The sequence below is a fragment of the Typha angustifolia genome, chromosome 6 (assembly GCF_048772165.1).
Source record: "Typha angustifolia cultivar Huaian chromosome 6, ASM4877216v1, whole genome shotgun sequence".
Lineage (NCBI taxonomy): Eukaryota > Viridiplantae > Streptophyta > Magnoliopsida > Poales > Typhaceae > Typha > Typha angustifolia.
In genome coordinates this window covers 7,258,995-7,279,486 of record NC_133244.1, presented here as the reverse complement: position 1 = coordinate 7,279,486, position 20,492 = coordinate 7,258,995, and the positions used below count along the sequence as shown (strand labels likewise).

The window sequence follows — 20,492 nt, the reverse complement described above, 5'->3', positions numbered from 1 at the left end:
CCTGATAATATAACAATTAATGGGTTTCTTTTGTTTTGAGAAGAAGAGTCTTGAAAGGAAAGCAAACGCACAATGACAACAATACGTTGGATTTGTTTTTTTTTTTTTGGCTCTAATAGTATAGAAAAAGAATGCATGGCCTCGTGTTGCACATAATAGATGTGCATTCCATCTATTATGTGCTTGTAAGAAGGTACACAGGCAACTATTTTCGAATTTAGACTTTTGAAATCAACATGAGTGTAGATATATTCCAAACCTACAGAGATTCTTGCTAAATAATGATGTAAGAAGAGACCAAAGCTAAATGTGATTCCAACTTTGTTGCAAATCACCGAAAAAAGTGTTAAAAAGAAAAACTCCACCCTTCACGTTCTCTCATTCTAACACTAGCATGAAAATCAAGAAAGAAACAAGGATGGATGTCACTTCTGATCTCATGTTTGTGAAAAATGGGTATTGAATCATCCAACTCAATTACACCATCAGAGTTGCTTCCGAGTCCATATACGGTAGCATTATTGTTGCAATATTTAGACAAAGTAATATATCAAATCTAAAAAGTAACACTTCAGTGATAGGGAAAGGCCTTTGGCCGAAAAGGTCGGGAAAAAGGGAAACATGCATGAACTATGAAAATACAAGCTGATGCAAAGATTTAAGGGCTTAGCTATGTTTATTCTCACATACCGAGTCTGGAATTTTATTCAACTCCAGCACCATAACCTAGCCGAAGCTCGAGATCTAGGCCTTCAGTGGGACTGGAAGAGTCTATCCTCATCATTAGATCACTACGCCGCCTCTTGCTGCGGATGTTATCATCATCCTCAATCTGATCTCTTGACTTCACTTTGTCTTTCACAAGCTTTAGGTCTGGTATCGCAAGTTCTCGAATGGATGTCGAATTGGCGATGGATTGGTTAGTAGGAAAGATGGATTCAATTTGGTTATCTGCAATGATACATGAAGTACAAGAAGAAAGAGAAGCCAAGGCGTGTTCACCATCTTCCTGCAAGGATGCTGATGAAACTTTTGAAGGAGGGCTAGAAATGGCTTTGTGTACTAGTGAGCTAACCTGCACTTGTAAATATTGTTTATCTACTGGTGTACAAACTTTGTCACTATCTTGCTCTTCAGATGTGAGACTTGAAGATTGCTTCATCCTTGCACGATCTCTGCGGTGAACGTTCATATGGCCGCCGAGCGCTTGCGCCGATCTAAACTCGCGTCCGCAGAAGCTGCATGAGTATGACCTTGGAGGCCACATGAAGTGGCCTGCAAAGTCTTCAGCAAAGGCTTGTTCTTCCCATGACTCATTGTAAGAGGGAGTAGAAGCAATTTGCCGAATTGGGAAGCCAAGAAGAGGCTTATCACTCAGTTTCCTTCTACCTAACATCCAGTACTTGGCCTGCTCCATTATACTGTGCATGGCTGAAGGAAATTCAGGAATATCTCAGACTAGCTAGGAGAGTCTTATATTGTTGCTTGCTTTGAGAAGCTTAAGGAAAAATAGTTGGATAATTAAAGATGGAGAACATTGTCCATATATTTGCAACTTGGGGCATAGACAGGTACATAAGAATCTATCATTCAAGGAGCTTAGCTAAGGTGAAAAGTCTCCTCAAGGTTATTGTAATTGTAGGTGGTGGGGTACCTGCAAGCTTAGTCTAATATAACTGAAGTTATTTGTTGGTTTATCTCTAATTTGACCTTTCACACACAAACAGTGGCCTAGATTTAGTTGTTTTTGTCCTCATATACCAGTTTGTGTTCCCACTGACACTTTATACTTTTGTTCTTATCTGGTGATCTCACTAAGCAAACCAAAATTTTTAAAAGAGACCACCTTGTTAATTTGTTAGTTTCTGTATGCCAAAGATCAGACAGCTGCTACCAGGGCCTACTTGGAACCCTAAACAATAATATGTGCAATTCTGACCACTGTTTCAGAGAATGTTTAGGATATTCACACTAGCAGTAATCCAATGGACTATTCAGGAATTTGGTGGACAGTTTACTCATATATCACAGTCCTATTATGCTTCCCCTCTGTGAACAGCTCGGTTTCGCATGACTGGAATTAGATTGAAAGAATACAGGCATGGCAGTTCCCCGAGTGTCTTAAGAACTTTTAAGGTTTTTGGTTAAACATTCACACCATCCTCCTTATCCCTTAGGGCCTCAATAAACAAAAGTTAGAGTAACTTGCGCAACTCAACCTCCAATTATGGGGCTTGTTTTATCTGCCTAGTGATCTTATCTGATTTGAAATCTTAAAGGGATATCTTAAAGATTAGAGCAATGTGATGGGTCATGCTGTTGTCTAAATTAACTCATTCTTGCTATGCTGCTTGTGACTTGTGACTCCTGTCTTCATTTGCTGCCATTCTTTTTCTTGATACTCTCTCTACTTCTAATTGTTAGCCAGAAAGTTATTGTTAGACAATCCTTGCCAGGTTGCGGTAATTAGTGCTTCATGAACATGCTGAACCATTTTTAGCCAAGAAACGAATTGAGCAACTCACTGTTACAATTTTATTTCACTTGTTCTCTTCATCCTCCAATGGATATAGATCCAAAGCAAAGTATTCAAAATCCTACATAGCAACCAATTAATACTTCAAAATTCCACTTGCTTAGAACTTCACCTTTTGATTTCCCTAGAAGAAAGGTCTCTTTGACAAGACACTATCTGTAGAGAAGACCATGTTTTATATAAATTGTATCAACTGGTAAAAGGGTTGCAGAGTTTAGTTTACACTTGATATTTTGGTGGAGGCATTAGGAAAAAAAGAAGCACTAACTGGACATGCTACCTTACCTTTTCTGATGCTTACTGCCAAGTAATTGTCTTGGAGCCTTGGGAGATCCCACTGGATGTGCAGAATGAGCTGATGCTCTAACTGTTGGACTTGACTTTGATAAGTGTTTTGGTGGCGTTCCAATTTAACACATTTTTTTGATCCCCAAATCATAAATAAAATTATATTTTATCCTCTATGATTAGGCCTGTATTTATTTCACTCATTATAATTTTATTTGTGTCATTTCATCCCTTATAATTACATCCAAACCTGAAACTATTACTTTTTTTTTTATTATATTTGACCATATCATTGATCAAATTTGAAAATATTAATCAGATTTTAGATATATTTATCTATTCAATTATCTATAATTTTGTCTTTAGTGAAAGATTTTTAAATTCGATCTATAATTTGATTAGAAAAAAGGATTAAATAATACGAATGAAATTATAGAAGGTAAAGTGGATTTAAACCTAATAAAAAGAATGGTAAAATATACCTTTCCCATAATTTAATCTAATGACTTTGATGTACTCGTGCTTCTGGAAATATGTTGAAAACAGCAGAGGTTGTTCAAATCTTGATAGCTTCTTAATCAAAGGGAGACAGGACATAATTGGTTTAGAAAATCTTCGCAAGGCATTTGTCATCATTCATACAATCTGTTTAGCAGTCAAAAGGCTCTCCTCCAGATAGGTGACAAAAGGAAAGAGAAACAAAATAAAAAGGTTTTGCCTACAGCTGTTAGTACATAATAATGATTCAAATATCATTAACCTGAGAGAAAATGTACAAGATAATCTGAAGAAACCAAAAGAGAGAAAAAGAAAAGAGAAAAGGGGAGGGAACTACATGCAGAACTGTAGTTTAACCTGAGTCTCAAGAGTACTTTTTTTTTCTTTCTTTCTTTCTGAAAGATCAATCTATTCATCAACTTCACTGCAGGTCAGATGCAAAGCACTGATAGCAACCAAAAAGGCCTGCTGCTCTAATGAGCAGAGAGAGTACAAGAGAGACATGAGGTCTGTGCATTCACATGCAGCAACTTAGCTACCAAACTAGGAACCCCCACATATGTCATATGGCCATCCTTCCTTGATCCTTCCTTTTCTAATTCCAAAAATGAGGTTAACCTCCATGTCCTTGTGGTTCCAAAGACGTAGGGAATTCTTAGCTTTTAAAAGATTTATTCTCTGCGGATGTCGGCCAGGGGATACTCTGAAATCTGAATGCTGTCACTGGACATTTCGGACAGGCTTAAGTTTAATTTCTTTAGCATGTGAGTTTCTAGCAGAGATGCTTCCACATTCCAAAGCTCTCACGGTGGTGGGATCGGATACTTGTTCTTGATTGCGATTTGCTACGCTCTCCAACGGATTTATCTCAACGTAATGTCTTAAAAATACTCCCTAAGAAACTTAATTTTTACCTAACGACAACTTAACCATTTCCACGTGCACTTGTCCCACATCTTTTATTTATTTATTTATTTATTATTATTATTATAATAAAAACAATAAGTACTTTTATAGATTAAATACCTCGCGTTATAAATTGCACCGTACTACTAACATGTTATTTTTTAATGGAAAGAATCTAACAAATATTAATGAAAAAGACATTTGTGAAGCTTTACATAGTAAAATAAACCACCAATATTTCACAAAGAAAGGGGGGCCTAATGGAATGGGCAACGATTCAAGAGGACTATGTATAATTTATTCTATTATTTCTAAAAATAAAATAATAAAATATTTCAAATATCCTTCGTATGACGTAAAAATGTTGTTGTTCCACTCTTAATTTTATCTTAATATTAAAAATTTACTCTTTTAATATGTGTAAAAAATACCCTATCGTTATATTAGTTAATTAAACTTAACAAAATCTCTAAATTAAGTTAACTATACTAGATGAATTACGAAGATACTTTCAACCAAGTCATACTAAGGGTATTTTAGTTATTCTAGGAATAATGATATTTTAGTCACTCTAACTCATGATGTTTTCTGCACATATTCACTAAATCATAACTCTCAGATTTATAAATAGTAAAAATATAAGATATAAATTATAATTACATTATAAAATAGGGTGTTATATATAATTTTTTCTTAAAAGAAAAACACAGTACAGTAGAAATTTTTACGAAAAAGATAAAATATAACGTGCTTTTAATAAATTTCTTTATATTAGATTATGTATGCTGAAATGATGCTAATTGAAAGTTATGTGTACCTATCTAACTCTATTTCTGTGCCTCTTTGAGGTTTGTTTAAAAAGGAAATACTAAATTTTGAGTGTGTCAATTTCGCGTATGGATTCAGAAAAAGAATTATACAAAACTAATCATGGATGTAGACTGTAGTAATTGTGTGGTAGTGTACATGATGCTCCCCTTGATGCGAGATATCAGATATAGGAATGAAATGAAATTAACGTGACCAAGGAATCTTAGACAACTATGTGATTGATTTAAAAATTGAAAGAAGATTTTTCTTCAAATCCAAACACGCCACTCGTAGATGTTGGCCCGGGATTGACGGGTTGGAGACTCCAATCGGCAATTGGTGATCCAAACGTCTCGCTTTGCCAGATCTGTAGCATTTAAATCAAGTGTCATAGTATTGTTTTAGTGTCAACATCCGGGCAGCTTCTTAAGGGCTCGAGAGCATTAATTGATGGACATGTAATCAAGACTCCAACATTTAGGTTAGACCCTACGCATTAACTAACTAACGCACACTAAAATTTAATCTAGATTAGTGCGCTGTTAAGCATGCCTTAATTGGCTGTCAACGAACACAAGGATAGGAGGGAAGCTAATCAAATAATGTAATTTCGGACCCAGTTTGGTTTTGGGCAGCACATGGGCTTTAATTTCTTAAAGGAAATAGACCACTAATGCCTTGGTCCATTGTATTAAATGGGAGGAGACTTATCTGAATTAATTCAATAGATTAATCGTGTATATTTGATGGTCGTGATTGTGCCCAAAGTTAGATACAAATTATTCTGTCATGATAATTAAAAACCGGCTCAAGATTTTAGTGCTGAAGAATATTCCTACTCAATGACTACTAATCTGGAGTCTTCCTTCCATTTGAGCCAAATGGCTCACCCTCTTCTCAAGATATCAGGGAGAGGGAGCATTGTGTTTATCTCTTCAATTGCAGGGGTGGTAGCTGTCAAAAATTTATCCATTTACTCAGCAACCAAGGGTATATAAGTAATAATTAGTAACAGTTTTTTTTAATGAAGCAAGATTAGCATAAAATTATTAGTCCAACTTTGTAATTTTATATCAGGAGCATTGAATTAACTCACAGAATCCCTAGCTTGTGAGTGCGCAAACAACAACATTCGAACAAATTGCATTGCACCAGGTCTTCTTTTCTTGGTGCAATTCAGTATATAAGATATTATTCAAATTCAAACTCTTATAGAATGTGGGCCCTTTAGTTTTTTTTAAACTATCTATTCCATTGGCTCATGGTAAAAAAAGAAAATGTTGAGATGGCAATATGATTTTCATCAAAAATATAATGATTGAAATGCCTTTAATGCCATAAATAAAACGTGAGTTAATTATAGTTTATCATCCTAGGTTTGATTTAATATAATTTTTATATCTTTGTTATTTGATATTTGACTACTATTTTGTTAGATGCATTAAAATATTCATCTAATCTACTATAAACTGCTTTAAATGACGATCTTTAAATTCGACCTTTGATTTAATTAAATATAATAAAAAAGATAACGATTATATTTTAATCAAAACCACAAGAGGATAAAATGCTTAAGTTGAAAGTATATACATAAGGATAAAAAGGATAACATGTAATTTTCCTATAAAATATTTTATGAGAATTTGACTTTTCTAATTTTAACTTAGTGGGTGCTCAACAATGAGGAGATCAAAGCTAAAGAAGTCTCACGTGTTCCTCTGGGGCGTATGGGTGAGTCAGAGGAGGTGTCGTCTCTCACAGTTTTTCTTTGCATGCCGGTTGCTTCCTATATCAATGGTCATGTCATTTGCGTTGATGAAGGTAGAGCAATTTATGACTGTTAAATGAAGAATACGTGCAAGATGATGATATTGTTAATTATAAGTTCTTTAAATAAATATTCAAGTGGGTCATTAGACTCCATTGCTCATCAATAATATTTCAATCGCTTTTGCTCTCTTATTTCATAGGCCAACTAATGGATCAGATTACATAATTGTTGCTCAATTATTTTTAAAATATCATAATAGCCACCGCTGCATTCTTTAATATAATATAATTACTGAAATCATATCATCCCGTCAATCAAATCTAATTAATCACCGTTGGAAAACTATTTTACTCTTTTATAAGTTGTTTAAAATAGTTCTATACAAGAAAAAAAAAACTTACTTTTTATAAATATTTTATGCTCAAATTCAAAAAAATAAATAAGAGCATTTTAGTTATTAATATATTAAGAATATTCCATGAATATTTTATTAAAAAGAATACTAAAAGAGTTAGTAGTACTTCAGTGGCAACCATAATATTTTTAAAATATAATAATAATTATAACATTTTAAACTTTTTAGTAGTAATTATGTAAAAAAAAAAGCTCAAATATTAATTAAAACTTGGCCCATCATACATTCCAATCTTTTGACTCTTGTATCATAAAATTGGTTGGCACTCTAGACTTACATCCTCTTTGCGTGTTCTAAGAGTGTGAAGACATTATGTCCTCTTGAGATTGAGGCTCTACCCTTAGAATCCAGCATCCAATTGGCTAAACATCAAAAACCTAGCCAAAGTAAAGTAATCTTTGAAGGTGACTCCTAGATTGTGATCATCTCTGCTAGTCAAAGCTCTGGTTTACTCCCTTGGTCCATCTATAACATCATGCAACATTATAAAGACCTCCCAAACTCCTTTCTTTCGGGTAGCTTCTGTTGTACTTGTAGAGAATATAACAGGGCAATCGATTGGGCTGCCCATTTTATTAGATCTTAACCAATTTTTGTACTTATGTTATTTTGTATCCTTCTTTCTAATAATTCTAGGGCCCAAACTCTTTGAAACTGTCCGTAATATATACCAGACTGATCAAGTCCTTTTTATCAAATATATATATAGTTTTTTCATGTATAACTTTGTTAACCTACCAAATTGAAGGACAAAATCAATGCTAGGATTGGTTTTCTTTTTTCTTGTTTTTTTACTTCCTCCTACTCGGAGGAGGAGGAGAGTCATTGGCAGACTTCCTTCTCTCCTCTCTATTTACATTTTACCTTCTTACTTAAATTGATATAAAATTATTTTACATCATATACTTATTGAGAAATTTGCATATAATACTATGCTTTTTAACAAAATTACAGTTTACACATCACATTTTTACTATTTACAAATCGAGTCATACAATTTATTAAATACGTGTAGAAAATACTATGGGTTAAATTTGAACTAATTTTCGTGAGAATATTCTATTAAGTAGATATATTTTATTTCTAAACTAACTAAAATATCTTTAGTATGTCTCGGTTGAGAGTATTTTCATAATTTTTTATAATAGTTAATTTAATTTAGAGGTTTGATTAAGTTTAACTAATAGATCTAACCGTAGGATATTTTTTAATACATATTTGCTAAATTATATGGCTCAATTTACAAATAATAAAAATGTAGAGTGTAAATTATAATTTCGTTAAAATATAAGGCGTTATATGCAAATTTTTCATACTTATTTTTGTATTAGTGAACTAATTATACTTATGACTAAAAATAATTTCGGAAAATAACTTACTAAGTGCATTCTCATCATTTTTAAAGAAACAATCGACCAATAATAGATATGTATTTTTGGAAAGTTTATCTTAGTTATCTAACCATAATAAATATTTCTTTTTCAGGCAAAAGTCATTAGAGTTTGCCATCTACACTAAAGGTGATTACGAAAGAAAGAAAAGTTTGGTGAAGTTAGAAACAAATTCTCACGAATTCACAGCTTAAATCATCTGATTTCGTTATGTATTGAGATCCATCAACATCATACCAAACCGATTGAATTCCTCTGATTGCAACATTGAATTTTAATTATTGCCAAGTGTTTGAATATATCCATGAGATCAGTAGTTCATTAAGTTTTGTCTGCTGACTTTTTTGCACCACTCGGACTAAACTTTGAGAAATTTGTGGAAAAATTGAACGAAACTTAGAAATTTTAGAGGTTAGATGGAATAAAGCTACACACGAAGGAGTAGGAGGGAAGGCATGGAGAAGAGCAACAGAGCACAGAGATGGTCTCTTGCCGGCACGACAGCTCTAGTCACAGGAGGCACCAAAGGGATCGGGTATTCATCCCCTACTTATTAATCTTATTATCATTCTCAAGTGTTCATAGTAACATTAAGCTCGTAATCATTTACAAAAGACTAAGAGAAAAGAGATTGCAGGCATGCTATAGTTGAAGAGCTAGCAGGGCTTGGAGCTGCAGTTCATACTTGTTCACGGAATGAAGCAGAGCTGAAGAAATGTTTGCAGAAATGGGCAGATATGAATCTTGTTGTAACAGGATCAGTTTGCGATGTCTCCTCTCGAGCTGAGAGAGAGAGATTAATGGAGAGGGTCAGTTCCGTTTTCCAGGGGAAGCTCACTATCCTAGTAAGTGATTGGGTTATTAGAACTCCTTAGCTATTTAGATACTGCTACTAGACTCAATTTGCAAATTAGTTATAACAAGGGTGCTCATTAAAACTTTGGTTCTCAATTTGTAGATTAATAACGCAGGAACGGGCATCAGAAAACCGGCTCTGGATTGTACTGCCGAAGAATACTCCTACTTAATGGCTAGTAATCTGGAGTCTTCTTTCCATTTGAGCCAAATGGCTCACCCTCTTCTTAAGACATCAGGAAGAGGGAGCATTGTGTTTATCTCCTCAATTGCAGGGGTGGTAGCTACCAAAAATTTATCCCTTTACTCAGCAACCAAGGGTACATAAATAACAATTAGTAACATAGTCTCTTTTTTTTTTTTATGAGTCTAATTTTGTGATTTTATATTAGGAGCATTGAATCAACTCGCAAAAAGCCTAGCTTGTGAGTGGGCAAATGACAACATTCGAACAAATTGCATTGCACCGGGTCATATCGCAACTCGGCTCATTCAGAAGGTAAGTTTTCTCATTTCTTTATGCAATTTAGTATATAAATATTACTAGAATTCAAACTCAAAACTCTTATAGAATGTGAGCCTTTTTTTTAACGATCTATTCCATTTGTTTGTGGTACAAAGACTGTTGAGACGGTAAAATAATTTTCATCTAAAATATAATGGTTGAAATGCATTTAATGCTATATTATCCTCTAATGGTTTGATTTAATATATGTCTTTATATATTTGATGACTATTATGTTAGATACATTAAAAAATTTACCCAATCATTTACTATCGTTTATAACGAAGATCTTCAAATTTAACCTTTGATTTAGTCAAATTTAAATGAAAAAGATAGCGATTGCATCTTAATCAAGACCACAAGAGGATTAAATGCTTAAGTTAAAAATATATAAAAATTTAATAAAATTAAAACAAATTGTATAAAAATAAAGTGCAATTTTTATATAAAATATTCTGTGAGAATTTGAGCTTTCTATTTTTAACTTAGTGGGTGCTCGATAATGAGGAGACTAAAGCGAAAGAAGCCTCACGTGTTCCCTTGGGGCGTTTGGGTGAGCCAGAGGATGTGGCGCCTCTCACAGCTTTTCTTTGCATGCCGATTGCTTCCTACATCAATGGTCAAGTCATTTGCGTCGATGGAGGTCGAGCCATTTATGACTCTTAAATGAAGAATACGTGCAAGATGATGAAAATGTAACTTTAAGATTTTTAAATAAATATTCAAGTGGGTCATTAGACTCCATTACTCATCAATAACATATGCCGCTTTTACTCTCTTATTTCATAGGCCAATGTATTGTTTAGATTACATAATTGTCACTCAATTATTTTAAAAATATCGTAATAGCCATTGGATTTTTTAATATAATATAATTGCCGAAATTATTTCATCCCACTTGTTAAATCTAATTAATGACCGTTGAAAAACTATTTTACCCTTATTCTATACAAGAAGGAAAAAAAAGTTACTTTTTATAAATATTTTACGCTCAAATTTAAAAAAAGAAAAAGAAAATAAGAGCATTTTATTTATTGTTATGTATATATTTACTTTATTAACTATCTATTAAGAATATTCCGTGGATATTCTACAAAAAAAAGAGCCGTAGGACTTCGACAACCATAATATTTTACAAATATAACGGTAACTATAATATTTTAAAACTTTTTAGTAGTGATTATGTAAGAAAAAGCTCAAATATTAATTAAAACTTACATTTTTGGCCCTTCGTACATTCCAATGGCTATAAATTTAAAATACTATGCTATTTCTTTTCCTCTTTTTGACTCCTTTATAATAAAATTAGTGGCACTCTAGACTTAGATCTGGCTTTCGTCTAAATCATCTTTACGTGTTCTAAGTCTCCTCATTCAATCACTCTTGTCGCCTTTACCTCCTCTACTGATCTCTTTGTTGCAAGAGGGGAGAGGGGAGAGGGGAGATGGTAGAGGGGAGGAGAGGAGCGGTTCTTGCGAGGTATACAAATAACTTAAGAGAGTATTATTATGGTGTTAAGTTTAAATCTAACTCATAGTATTTCTATATATATTCGCTAAGTATTAATTTATAAATATTAAAAATATAAATTATAAGTTGTAATTATATTATAAAACAGGGTGTTATATATAAATCAAATAATAATTATTGATACCGTTGACTTTTTGTTATAAAAGACAAAATATAAGATGCTTTTGATAAATTTCTCTATATTAAATCATCTACGTTGAAATGATGCTAATTGAAAGTTATGTGTTATAAACTCTTTTTTTTTGTGCCTCTTTGAGGTTAGTTTAAAAAGGAAATACTAAATTTTGGTGATCCACTAGTCTAGACATGATTATAGGGCGGGCCGAGCTTTTCGGACCAACCGGGCTTAAGTATTTGTTCACGGCCCTGCCCGCCAATCACTCGGGCTAGGCCGGGTTCAGATCGGGCTAGAATAGTCTAGTCTGTTACTGCCTGTCGGCTCGTGAGAGATTGGACTCGTTTAACTATTTTTAAAATTATTTTACCATTATTTTATTTTTTTAAAATATTTATATTCCTCTACTTTAAAAAAATATATATTAGAAAAAAATTTAAAGCTGTGCTTAAAAAAACGTAAAACGATACAATACCAAAATTTCTGTTGGTTTTCACTATAGCTGAACGACGAGCTACTGTAGTAGAACGGGTAAACTACTGTAGCAGAACGAGCGGGCCTAGTTGCGAGCCGAACAGACGAGCTTCTGAGAAGGGCCGGGCTGGCAAAGGGTTGGCCCATGCTGCCCATGAGTAGTTCATGCTCGGGCCAGGCCGAGCCCAAATCGGGTTTCGACCGGGCTTAGTTCGGTCCAAACCCAGCCAGGTCGTGTTGGGGCAAGCTGGGCCTTTGATCACGTCTACAAACCTCTCACTTTATCATATTTGTAGCATTTAATTCAAGTGTCATAGTATTGTTTTAGTGTCAACATCTGGGCAGCTTCTTAAGGGCTCGAGAGCATTAATTGATGGACATGTAATCAAGACTCCAACATTTAGGTTAGACCCTACGCATTAACTAACTAACACACACTAAAATTTAATCTAGATTAGTGCGTTGTTAAGCATGCCTTAATTGGCTGCCAACAAACGAAAGGATAAGAGGAAATCATTCTTGATATCAATCCTCCCCTCTCTCTCTCTCTCTCTCTCTCTCGGCCTAAAGCTAATCAAATAATGTAATTTCGGACCCAGTTTGGTTTGGGCAGCGCATGGGCTTGAATTTCTTAAAGGAAAGAGACCACTAAAGCCTTGGCCCATTGTATTAAATCGGTGGAGATTTGATGCGGGTAGACTTATGATTATTAATTCAATATATTAATCGTGTATATTTGATGGTTGTGACTGTGCTCAAAGTTAGTTAAATACAACTTAGTCTCTCATGATAATTCAAAATGAATGTGATGGGAGCTAAGTAGATATGCATGATCGACACAATCGTTAAGTCATTTATGTTGCTTAATTAATAAAGCGAACTTCCTCGTCGCACATATGTTTAAAAACAGAAAAAGAAGGAAAAGGAAAGAAGATAAGCTTCACATGTTCAACTTCTTCGATGAAACAATGGAGATGGATTGACATACTTGCTTTGTTTCTTAGTGGTGGTCACTTATTAAGACTTTTAATCCCTTGGAAGTATTTACTATGAATATAATATATCTATTCTTCTAGATATATGGACGGGTGTCAGGTGCCAAATTCCTTTGTCTAACCCGAATATGTGGAGGGGTGTCAGGTGTCAGGTGCCAAATGCCTTTACTGGCGTCTGCTATGAACGTGTTTGAATATATCCATGAGATCAGTAGCTGGTCAAGTTTTTGTTTACTGACCTGTTTGCACAACTCGGACTAAACTTTAGATTACTTGCAGAAGAAGTTGAACAGAACTTAGAAATTTTCTATAAATTTTAGAGGCTAGATGGAATAGAGCTACAGACGAAGGAGAAGAAGGAAAGTATGGAGAAGAGCAACAGAGCTCAGAGATGGTCTCTTGCCGGTATGACGGCTCTCGTCACCGGAGGCACCAAAGGAATCGGGTTTTTGTTCCCCCCCTTATTAATCTTATTATCGTTCTCTAGTGTTTATATGGTAACATTAATCTTGTAATCATTTACAAAAGACTAAGATTAAAGAGCTTGCAGGCATGCTATAGTTGAAGAGCTAGCAGGGCTTGGAGCTGCAGTTCATACTTGTTCACGGAATGAAGCAGAGCTGAAGAAATGTCTACAGAAATGGGCAGATATGAATCTTGTTGTAACTGGATCCGTTTGCGATGTCTCCTCTCGAGCTGAGAGAGAGAAATTAATGGAGAGGGTCTGTTCCATATTCCAGGGAAAGCTCACTATCCTAGTAAGTTATTGGGTTATTAAAACTCCTCATCTATTTAGATACCATTACTAGACTCAATTTGCAAATTAGTTATAACAAGGGTGCTCATTAATACTTTGCCTCTCAATATGTAGATTAATAACGCAGGAACGAGCATTGCAAAACCGGCTCAAGATTTTAGTGCTGAAGAATACTCCTACTTAATGGCTACTAATCTGGAGTCTTCCTTCCATTTGAGCCAAATGGCTCACCCTCTTCTCAAGGCATCAGGAAGAGGGAGCATTGTGTTTATCTCCTCAATAGCAGGATTGGTAGCTGTCAAAAATTTATCTATTTACTCAGCAACCAAGGGTAGATAAATAATAACTACTAACATAGTTTTTTTATATTCTCTCAAAAAATTTTTATAAAGCAAGATTAACACAAAATTATAAATCCAATTTTGTGATTTATAACAGGAGCATTGAATCAACTCACAAAAAGCCTAGCTTGTGAATGGGCAAATGACAACATTCGAACAAATTGTGTTGTACCAGGTCCTATCGCAACTCAGCTCATTCAAGTAAGTTTTCTCATTTCTTCGTGCAATTTAGTATGTAAGATATTATTAGAATTCAAACTCGAAAACTCTTATAAAATGTGAGCCCTTTTTTTCAACACTCTTGGTAAAAAAACAATGTTGAGATGGTAATATATATTTCATCTAAAATATAATGGCTGAAATGCATTTAATGCTACAAATAAAATGTGAGTTAATTGCAGTTTATCCTCCTATGGTTTGGTTTAATATATTTTTTATATCATTTGATATTTGATTACTATTATGTTAGATGCATTAAAGTATTTATCTAATCTTTTACAAACTATTTTTAATAAGGATCTTTAAATTTGAATTTTGATTTAACTAAATATAATAGAAAAGATAACGGTTGCACCTTAATGATAACTACCAGAGGATTAAATACTTAAGTTGAAAGTATATATAGAGATTTGTGAAATTAAACCAAATCACATAAGGATAAAGTGCAATTTTCTTTTAAGATATTTTATGACAATTTGACTTTTCTAATTTTAACTTAGATGGTGCTCGATGACGAGGAGATCAAAGTAAAAGAAGTCTTACGCGTTCCCTTGGGGCGTATCGGTGAGCCAGAGGAGGTGGCGTCTCTCACAGCTTTTCTTTGCATGCCGGCTGCTTCTTATGTCAATGGTCAAGTCATTTGCGTCGATGGAGGTCGAGCAATTTATGACTCTTAAATGAAGAATACGTGCAAGATGACGATATTGTTAAACTTTAAGGTTTTTAAATAAATATTCGAGTGGGTCATTAGATGATATGTTTCGTGTTTAATCAAATTATAATAAGGACATTGGGTTTGATGGATAAAGTCTATTTATTTTTTAATTGATTTATATTTATCTCTTAGGTAAATCTTTAAAGTAAATTTAATTAAATCATGTAAGCATCTAAGGTAAATCTTAGTTTGAGTTGTGTAAGTCTTTAAAGCTAAGTTCGAATAGGACTTATTGTATTCGACCTCTATATATAAAGAAGCCAAATTTTATTCATCTAAGCATTATGAATTAATTAAATTTAGTTGAGAGTAACTATTAGGCAATAGTATAATGTTACCATAAAAAATAGGTAAATTGCAGTTTTCGAATAAGACTCATTGTATCCGACCTCTGTATATAAAGAAGCTAAGTTTTATTCATATAAGCATTATGAATTAATTAAATTTAGTTGAGAGTAACTATTAGGCAATAGTGTAATGTTAGGATTAAAAATGGGTAAATTGCAGTTTTCGTTGAGAGTAATTTTTCTTCTAAGAATTTGGGTAGGCGTGCCTCCACACTGACTACTTGAGATGCCCGGTAAAAGCTTTCAACCACTTGGATGGAAATAATGGAGGTAGACGGACATGTTGCTTTGTTTCTTTGTGGTGGTCATTTATCGAGGCTTTTAAAGCCCTAGGAAGTATTTATGTCTAATATGTCCAAAGTAAAATAAGAAATAATATTTTTGTAAAAAGAAATAGAAGAATTGTTAAACTGTAATTTAGTAATTCTTAATTCCTATAAACATAATGGATACTGTTGTGCTTAATTGAGCAGGTTTGATTATTTTGACGGTCCTAGTCTAATTTTAGATAGTTTACTCTTAATTGTCTAACACTCCGTAGATATTGGAAAAGGACATTAGAGTTGGGCATTTACCATAATAAGGACAATTTACACTAAGGATAATTATAAAATATAAAAATTATTAGGTTAAGTTCGAAATAAATTCTCGTGAAATTATTACATCTTGAATCATCTAATTTCGCAACGTGTTGAGTATTTGAGATCCTTCGACATCATCCTAAACGGATAGAATTCCTCTGGTTGGTTCCGGCACTTTTATCCAATTGAATTTTAAACCTTGTCAACTTTTCGAGTATATCCATGAGACCAGTAGTTGCTCGTACGTTTTGTCTTGCAGACCTTTCTGCACCACTCGACTAAACTTTTAGAAAATATGTAGATAAGTGAGAAAAAAACTTAGAAATTTTCTATAAATTTTATGGTCTAAGTGATCTGAGTGAGAAGGAAGGCATGGAGCAGAGCAACAGAGCTCAGAGATGGTCTCTCTCCGGTATGACGGCTCTCGTCACCGGAGGCACCAAAGGGATTGGGTATTAATTAATTTTTTTTTCCTTATTAATCTTATTATCATTGTCAAGTGTTTATACTTGTTGTATCATTTATAAAAGACTAAGATTAAAGAGCTTGCAGGCATGCTATAGTTGAAGAGCTAGCAGGATTTGGAGCTACAGTTCATACTTGTTCACGGAACGAAGTAGAACTGAAGAAATGTTTGCAGGAATGGGCAGATATGAATCTTGTTGTTACTGGATCAGTTTGCGATGTCTCCTCTCGAGCTGAGAGAGAGAGATTAATGGAGAGGGTCAGTTCCATTTTCCAGGGGAAGCTCACTATCCTCGTAAGTTCTCGGGCTATTAAAACTTCTTATATATTTAGATACTGTTACTAGACTCAATTTGCAAATTAGTTATAACAAGAGTGGCTCATTAAAACTTTGCCTCTCAATTTGTAGATTAATAACGCAGGAACTGGCATTGTAAAACCGACTCTGGATTGTACTGCCGAAGAATACTCCTACTTAATGGCTACTAATTTGGAGTCTTCCTTCCATTTGAGCCAAATGGCTCACCCTCTTCTCAAGGCATCCGGAAGAGGAAGCATTGTGTTTATCTCCTCAATTGCAGGGTTGAAGAGTTTCAAAAATATGTCCATCTACTCAGCAACCAAGGGTAGATATATAACTATTAATAACAAAGTTATATATATATATATATATATATATTTTATGAAATAAGATTAGTATAAATTTATAAATCTTAACTTTGTGATATTATATCAGGAGCACTTAATCAACTTACAAAGAACCTCGCATGCGAGTGGGCAAATGATAGCATTCGAACAAACTGTATAGCACCAGGTCCCATCGCAACCCCGTTATTGAATTCGGTAAGATTTCTCATCAATATTAAATATGTTTTGCTTCAGTCTACCCTCTTAAAATTTTAATTAAATTACATTATAAGTATTATTTATAGAGACAATAGAATAACTTTATAGCATTGTTTCTATTAAATAAATAAATATTCGAAAGATCCAAAGTAGAGGGGCCTGAGATGTATCTAATTATATAAATAAATATTCTATGATAATTTAAACTTTTTAACTTTAACTTAACAGGTGTGTAACGACGAGGAGCTCGTAGCAAAATTAGTGTCACGTATTCCTTTAGGGCGCGTGGGTGAGCCAGAGGAGGTGGCGCCTCTTACGGCTTTTCTTTGCATGCCGGTTGCTTCCTATATTAATGGTCAGATCATTTGCGTTGATGGAGGTCAAGTCATTTATGACTCTTAAACGAAGAATACGCGCAAGTTAATAATAGTGTTAACTTTAAATTTTTAAATAAATGTTTGGGTCATTCATTCATTAGACACTATTACTCATCAATAATATTTCGTATGTCCCTTTTACTCTCTTGTTTTATAGGCCAATGCATTGATGACATTACATAATTGTCACTCAATTATTATTAAAATATTATAATAGCCACTGCATTCTTTAATATAATATAATTGCCACTATCATATCATCTCGTTAGTTAAATCTAACTAATTGTTGTTAAAAAGCTACAACAAGATAAGAAAAAAGATACTTTTTATAAAATATGTTCCCTTTCTTAACTATATATTAAGAATATTCGGTCATATTCTACCTAAAACAATTCTAAAAGAGCCAAAGGACTCCAGTGGCAACCATAATATTCTATAAATATAATGGAAACTATAATATTTAAAAAAAAAATTGGTTAGTAATTATGTAAGAAAAAGTTCAAATATAAATTAAAACTTACATTTTTGGCCCTTCATATATTCCAAATGGCAAAAAAAATTTAAAATACTATGTTATTTTCTTTAACTCCTTTATAATAAAATCTTTCGCCTAAATCCTCGTTGCGTCTTCTACGCCTCCTCATTCAATCACTCTCGTCGCCTTTACCTCTTCTACTGATCTCCTTATTGAAAGAGGAGAGAAGAGAAAAGAGAGAAGAGAGAAGAGAGAAGAGAGAAGAGGAGAGGTTATTAGGAAGTATACAAACAACTCTGGTTATAAGAAAATTTGTATGTCCAAGGTGGAATAACACCAAAATAGCATACGGTAAACTGAAAGAATATCATTCTTAACAACTTAAGTTTTTGAATTAATTAATATAATTAAATAATTATCCATTAATAAAATTTCTACACTTGGGTGTGGGCGGTGGTTTTTTCTTTCTGGGAGTGGAATTCGTGTCAGCTGTTTGCTTTCTAAGTAGTAATAATATTATTATTTTATTAAAGTAATATTGAATAGAAAGGTCCCAAATTTGATTGATAGACCGCAGTAGGTGAGAAATTATGCTGTTGACCTTTTGGGCGCCACTTGGACACTAGTTGGAAAAATGATTGCTATTCTAGAGGCCAAGTAGAGTTATAAGTTTGAGATGGAGACGAAGTAGGAGATGGAGACGGAGATGGAGATGGAGACGGAGACGGAGACGATGACAGAGGAGAAGAGGATGGAGAAGAGCAGCAGAGCTCAGAGATGGTCTCTTGCTGGCACGACGGCTCTCGTCACCGGAGGTTCCAAAGGAATCGGGTAAATTTTTCCCCAAGTAATAGAGTGCAAAGTTATATATGTTACGAACTAGATCCCCTTCAATCTAAACATAAGAAAATCATAAAATTTAAATAGTGGCTATAATTTTACATACATCAATAGGATGTTTGAATAAAAATATATACTTAAAATACTAGGGCAATATCAAAATGGGATGAAAGGGTCAATATTCAATATTACGACAGTTGTCGGAAAGTGACAAACGGGCTTTTTTGAGATGATTGTGACTACATGTTAAAGGTAAAATTAGAATTTCCAACTTAGATATACTCATAGGAAAATGAACGACTATGATTAATTACTTCTACTCCTATAATTTATTATTTATAAATCGAGTTCTATGATTTAACAAATATACGTAAAGAAAATATTATTGGATTAGATTTAAACTAATACCGTGAGAATATTATATTAATTAAAAATATTTTATTTTAAAAAGACCTAAAATTCGCATAGTAGAGGCCTCTCGTATTTAACACATTTGTAGGTGTCCATAGCAATAGTAATCTTATTTTTATTTACAAGGACTAAGATTAAAAACCTTACAGGTATGCTATAGTTGAAGAGCTAGCAGGATTTGGAGCAACAGTTCATACTTGTTCACGGAACGAAGCAGAGCTCAATAAATGTTTGCAGAAATGGGCAGATATGAATCTTGTTGTAACTGGATCAGTTTGTGATATCTCCTCTCGAGCTGAGAGAGAGAAATTAATGGAGAAGGTCGGTTCCATCTTCCAAGGGAAGCTCACTATCTTGGTAAGTTATTAAATGTCGTGGGAATTTATCAAAAATATCATATGTTTTACTTTTATTATTATTCACACCCTCCCATTGTAGATGTTTATCAATTCAATCCATGCATTTTCCTTCCCGTGGACAGTTATAATATTGATGTAAATAACTTAAATATCACTGAGTTAAGTATTTTAAGGTCACTATAAAAGTTAAAAAGTGAATTAGAATTAAAGACAATTAGTATAAGAGCATACCTAAATATTGACGTAAATTTTAATTTTTTTCATCATTTATTAGAAAAAATATCAATACATCACTCACATTGTTATGTACATATATTTTTATTAAAGGATATGATATACATTATTAGTCGGTTATCGAACAACATCAAATTTTAAGTTATTTGATTATTTAGCATAATATTAGAGTCTAATATTAGTCTTACCATTTGAACATTATCTCAATGGCAATTTTGTGATGATAATTACTCTTATATGGATCGACTTTTAGTAATTATAACTTTAAAAATGGATACTACATGGAGACCTCTTAAACTGCAATTCGTTTCCATATACATCTTAATTTATTTTTCACGACATATTAACCCCCATAATTAGTGAAAACCTCTTACATACCCACTATGTTAGTTATCCGCTAAATATTTTTATTAAAAGCTAATGTGCGAATATTACA

General features: G+C 33.5%; 4 protein-coding genes across 5 annotated transcripts; 3 read left to right on the top strand and 1 right to left on the bottom strand.

Moving 5' to 3' along the window:
• Nucleotides 1–409: 409 nt before the first annotated feature.
• LOC140761399 (zinc finger protein 11-like) lies at nucleotides 410–1,527 on the bottom strand. The gene is made up of 2 exons (XM_073098706.1): nucleotides 1,076–1,527; nucleotides 410–1,009 (listed from the first exon to the last, which is right to left on the bottom strand). The coding sequence occupies exons 1-2, from the start codon at nucleotides 1,427–1,429 to the stop codon at nucleotides 704–706; spliced, it is 660 nt and encodes a 219-aa protein (XP_072954807.1). The 5' UTR covers nucleotides 1,430–1,527; the 3' UTR covers nucleotides 410–703.
• Nucleotides 1,528–8,962: 7,435 nt separating this feature from the next.
• LOC140761122 (noroxomaritidine/norcraugsodine reductase-like) lies at nucleotides 8,963–10,756 on the top strand. Its single transcript, XM_073098320.1, has 5 exons — nucleotides 8,963–9,150; nucleotides 9,253–9,460; nucleotides 9,574–9,790; nucleotides 9,863–9,969; nucleotides 10,465–10,756. The coding sequence occupies exons 1-5, from the start codon at nucleotides 9,071–9,073 to the stop codon at nucleotides 10,639–10,641; spliced, it is 789 nt and encodes a 262-aa protein (XP_072954421.1). The 5' UTR covers nucleotides 8,963–9,070; the 3' UTR covers nucleotides 10,642–10,756.
• A 2,472-nt stretch (nucleotides 10,757–13,228) lies between these two features.
• On the top strand, nucleotides 13,229–15,206 carry LOC140761205 (noroxomaritidine/norcraugsodine reductase-like). Its single transcript, XM_073098447.1, has 5 exons — nucleotides 13,229–13,534; nucleotides 13,640–13,847; nucleotides 13,961–14,177; nucleotides 14,285–14,388; nucleotides 14,907–15,206. The coding sequence occupies exons 1-5, from the start codon at nucleotides 13,455–13,457 to the stop codon at nucleotides 15,081–15,083; spliced, it is 786 nt and encodes a 261-aa protein (XP_072954548.1). The 5' UTR covers nucleotides 13,229–13,454; the 3' UTR covers nucleotides 15,084–15,206.
• Nucleotides 15,207–16,273: 1,067 nt separating this feature from the next.
• Nucleotides 16,274–19,756, top strand: LOC140761204 (noroxomaritidine/norcraugsodine reductase-like). 2 transcript variants are annotated; one of them, XM_073098446.1, is made up of 5 exons: nucleotides 16,274–16,501; nucleotides 16,602–16,809; nucleotides 16,924–17,140; nucleotides 17,251–17,357; nucleotides 19,613–19,756. In XM_073098446.1, exons 1-5 carry the CDS (start codon nucleotides 16,422–16,424, stop codon nucleotides 19,625–19,627), a joined length of 627 nt encoding a protein of 208 aa, XP_072954547.1. In that variant the 5' UTR covers nucleotides 16,274–16,421; the 3' UTR covers nucleotides 19,628–19,756. The 2 variants fall into 2 exon arrangements, with proteins under 2 accessions (XP_072954547.1, XP_072954546.1); XM_073098445.1 differs by lacking the exon at nucleotides 19,613–19,756 and adding an exon at nucleotides 17,589–17,839 and having other exon boundaries at nucleotides 16,292–16,501.
• The last annotated feature ends 736 nt before the right edge of the window (nucleotides 19,757–20,492 follow it).

Excerpts from the sequence above, each read along its gene's own strand:
- LOC140761122 (XM_073098320.1), top strand. The coding sequence starts at position 9,071 with ATGGAGAAGAGCAACAGAGCACAGAGATGGTCTCTTGCCGGCACGACA. Across the intron at positions 9,461-9,573 it reads AGGGGAAGCTCACTATCCTA|ATTAATAACGCAGGAACGGG; the intron begins GTAAGTGATTGG and ends CTCAATTTGTAG. Across the intron at positions 9,970-10,464 it reads CAACTCGGCTCATTCAGAAG|TGGGTGCTCGATAATGAGGA; the intron begins GTAAGTTTTCTC and ends TTTTTAACTTAG.
- LOC140761399 (XM_073098706.1), bottom strand. The coding sequence starts at position 1,429 with ATGCACAGTATAATGGAGCAGGCCAAGTACTGGATGTTAGGTAGAAGG. Across the intron at positions 1,010-1,075 it reads AACAATATTTACAAGTGCAG|GAAGATGGTGAACACGCCTT; the intron begins GTTAGCTCACTA and ends GCATCCTTGCAG.
- LOC140761204 (XM_073098445.1), top strand. The coding sequence starts at position 16,422 with ATGGAGCAGAGCAACAGAGCTCAGAGATGGTCTCTCTCCGGTATGACG. Across the intron at positions 16,810-16,923 it reads AGGGGAAGCTCACTATCCTC|ATTAATAACGCAGGAACTGG; the intron begins GTAAGTTCTCGG and ends CTCAATTTGTAG. Across the intron at positions 17,141-17,250 it reads CATCTACTCAGCAACCAAGG|GAGCACTTAATCAACTTACA; the intron begins GTAGATATATAA and ends ATATTATATCAG.
- LOC140761205 (XM_073098447.1), top strand. The coding sequence starts at position 13,455 with ATGGAGAAGAGCAACAGAGCTCAGAGATGGTCTCTTGCCGGTATGACG. Across the intron at positions 13,535-13,639 it reads GGAGGCACCAAAGGAATCGG|GCATGCTATAGTTGAAGAGC; the intron begins GTTTTTGTTCCC and ends AAGAGCTTGCAG. Across the intron at positions 14,178-14,284 it reads TATTTACTCAGCAACCAAGG|GAGCATTGAATCAACTCACA; the intron begins GTAGATAAATAA and ends GATTTATAACAG.